The 3,071-nt window shown below is 42.2% G+C and overlaps 1 protein-coding gene across 1 annotated transcript in view; it reads right to left on the bottom strand.

Annotated features, from left to right (window-relative positions):
- mettl22 (methyltransferase 22, Kin17 lysine) overlaps positions 1 to 3,071 on the bottom strand; it is a 38,814-nt gene that overhangs the window by 27,331 nt on the left and 8,412 nt on the right. Inside the window, exons 5-6 of the mRNA XM_046030153.1 lie at positions 2,288 to 2,328; positions 344 to 425 (exon numbers count right to left, since the gene is read on the bottom strand). Of these exons, the coding sequence (XP_045886109.1) occupies positions 344 to 425; positions 2,288 to 2,328 (123 nt within the window). The remainder of the gene's footprint in view (positions 1 to 343; positions 426 to 2,287; positions 2,329 to 3,071) is intronic.

Here is a 3,071-nt window from a genome sequence, read left to right as displayed (position 1 = left end):
TAAATACAATCCTAGCAACTATACCAAGTGCACTGATCAATGACAAGAGAGTTAACAGGCGTGGCTGGGGTGGTATTTGGCTCTAGGGCTATTCAGTCAGGTGCCATTTCAGAGTAAGCAGGATAGGCGTTCGTAAGAAGACGGTTAGAAGCTAGGCGAATCTCTTCGTTATACCTAAGAGAGTACAACCCATAGGCCTAGAGGATCGGACCCTTTAAGACGGAGAGCTGGTCTAGTACCTCCTGAACACTCGGGATCTAACTTTATATATATTATATATATATATAAGTTTAGAGCAGCATTTTCCTGATCCTACATCAGCACAACTCCAAAACATCCAGACCTATAGAGAAAATAGAGGCATTATCCCCTGCGTTTAGGACCATCCCAGGTAATGTGGACGATACCAACTGCTGTCCGGGGAGCTGAGACAGACACGTGGGTCCATATATTCCAGTTTAAAGCTTTCCCCTTTGATGCCTTGTCCTACAGACAATCTGACAGATGGAAAATGGATGGAAAATCAGCTGCAAAACATTAGCTGCAGTGTTTACCATTGTTTTGGTCATCACAGTTTGGTGTACTTCAATCCTGGTCAACAACAAGATATGGAAGATTTTATTGGACTTTAATATTTGTGACCCACAGAAAACAATCCGCAAATATTTCACTTTCTACAAATATGTATTTTTACATTTGTGATGTGTAAAATCATGCACACAAAAATACAGAGTGACTTCTACACACAAAACATTGGACAAAATTTCAGAAATGCGTAAAAAGGAAGTTACCCCTCGGGTCCTCTACCAGAGTTTGCGCCTGGGAGTTTGAGGGTTCTGCGCAGTATCTTAGCTGTTCCTAGGACTGCACTTTTCTGGACAGAGATCTCTGATGTTTTACCTGGAATCTGCTGTAGCCACTCTCCCAGTTTGGGGGGTCACAGCCCCCAGTGCTCCGATTACCACTGGCACCACTGTTGCTCTTACTTTCCACATCTTTTCTAGCTCCTCTTTCAGCCCTTGGTATTTCTCAAGCTTCTCGTGTTCTTCTTCTTGATGTTGCTGTTGTTTGGGATTGCCACATCTATCACTGCAGCCTTCTTCAGCTGTTTGTTGATCTTCAGTCTGGATCTTGAAGTCCCACAGGTCATTCTCAACTACCTTAGGTGGATGGTTCGGTGAAGACCTTCCAGTTTATTCTCCTGGATTCTGCTTCTCCCTTGTTTCGGGATTGCTTGCATAGTAGCATTGCATGTAAATATAAATGCTCCTTATTTGTATAGCGCCTTTCTAGTCTTTTCGACCACTCAAAGCGCTTTTATACTACATCTGCATTCATACACTGAGCCTAAGTGCTCACACAGAAACTAACATTTACACACATCCATACACTGGCGGAACAGCCACCAGAGGCAACTGGGGGTTCAGTATCTTGCCCAAGGACACTTCGACATGTAGCCGACCTTCCGATTAACAGCCAACCCGCTCTACCTCCTGAGCCACAGCCGCCCCTGCATCAGATCCATATTTTCTGCTCTAGTCCATGAATGTCTTGTTCCAGTAGTCCATTTGTCATGAGGTTGCCATGGTTTCCTAGCACCTGACACAGACCTTGTTGACCCGGGCGACGTCCGAGCCGGTATGGCTATTGTACTTGCCTACCTCATGCCTGAGGTAAGCAAGTAGCATTAAGGACCTTGCCTAAGGGCCACCTGGATACCCCTGCCCTGACCGGAAATCAAACCATCCATCCATCCCACCTCTTCTCCGGTCACTTCCTGTAGCTGGATATCTCCTTGTTTCCTGTGCCGTGTAGTCTTTGTTCTTTAGATTGAATGCTGCCAAACTCTACTATTCAGAACTCCAAAACCTTTAAAGATGTACTAGCTATTATATGGTAATTCTGTTTGTAGTTATTAATTTTATTATTAATCAGAGTTCAAAACTGATAGTTTAGTATATTTTATGTAGCAAAACATTATAGGATAATGTTATCTATGTAATATTTTATATTTTAATGTTATCTATGTAATATTTTATATTTTAATGTTATCTATGTAATTTTTTTATATATATATTAGACTGAATCAATTAATCTTAATTAATTGATTCATTTCCCCATCTTTGTGGGTGGTGACTAGGTGTAAATTGAATGCAAGTAAAATTATCATCTAAAACCACTACATCTCATGTGTTTGAGCATTAGCATGACTGAATCGGGAGGGCTAATGTTGAGGGGAGGAGCAACAGACAAAAGGAGAGTGTTGAGGTGATTAAATTTTACTGACCTGTTTACCGACATCTTCCAGGGGTGTGGCCATAGTGTGCTCTGTAATTAGATTGGATTCATACATTAAATAAAGTATTCTAAATAACTCCTTATTTACTACATAATGTCCTACATTTACCCTGCACCATTTATGAGTGCCCAAATTCAAAATATGACAGGCCGAGTTTAGAGACAAAACATCAGTTTCCCAAATTTCATATATCTAGGTAAAGCAGAGTATGCTATACATCTAGGGGCTGCTTCGATGAAAATTAGGAGGGGGCGCAATAGAGCCCCCTCTCTACACAAGAGCCCAATCACTGTAGAAGTTTTCACCTGTCCTGACATACACTCACCTAAAGGATTATTAGGAACACCATACTAATACTGTGTTTGACCCCCTTTCGCCTTCAGAACTGCCTTAATTCTACGTGGCATTGATTCAACAAGGTGCTGAAAGCATTCCTTAGAAATGTTGGCCCATATCGATAGGATAGCATCTTGCAGTTGATGGAGTTTTGTGGGATGCACATCCAGGGCACGAAGCTCCCGTTCCACCACATCCCAAAGATGCTCTATTGGGTTGAGATCTGGTGACTGTGGGGGCCATTTTAGTACAGTGAACTCATTGTCATGTTCAAGAAACCAATTTGAAATGATTCGAGCTTTGTGACATGGTGCATTATCCTGCTGGAAGTAGCCATCAGAGGATGGGTACATGGTGGCCATAAAGGGATGGACATGGTCAGAAACAATGCTCAGGTAGGCCGTGGCATTTAAACGATGCCCAATTGGCACTAAGG

The sequence above is a fragment of the Micropterus dolomieu genome, linkage group LG02, assembly GCF_021292245.1.
Source record: "Micropterus dolomieu isolate WLL.071019.BEF.003 ecotype Adirondacks linkage group LG02, ASM2129224v1, whole genome shotgun sequence".
NCBI classification, from domain to species: domain Eukaryota; kingdom Metazoa; phylum Chordata; class Actinopteri; order Centrarchiformes; family Centrarchidae; genus Micropterus; species Micropterus dolomieu.
Note: the sequence above shows the minus strand (reverse complement) of the source record. Positions and strands in the feature narration are given on the sequence as shown.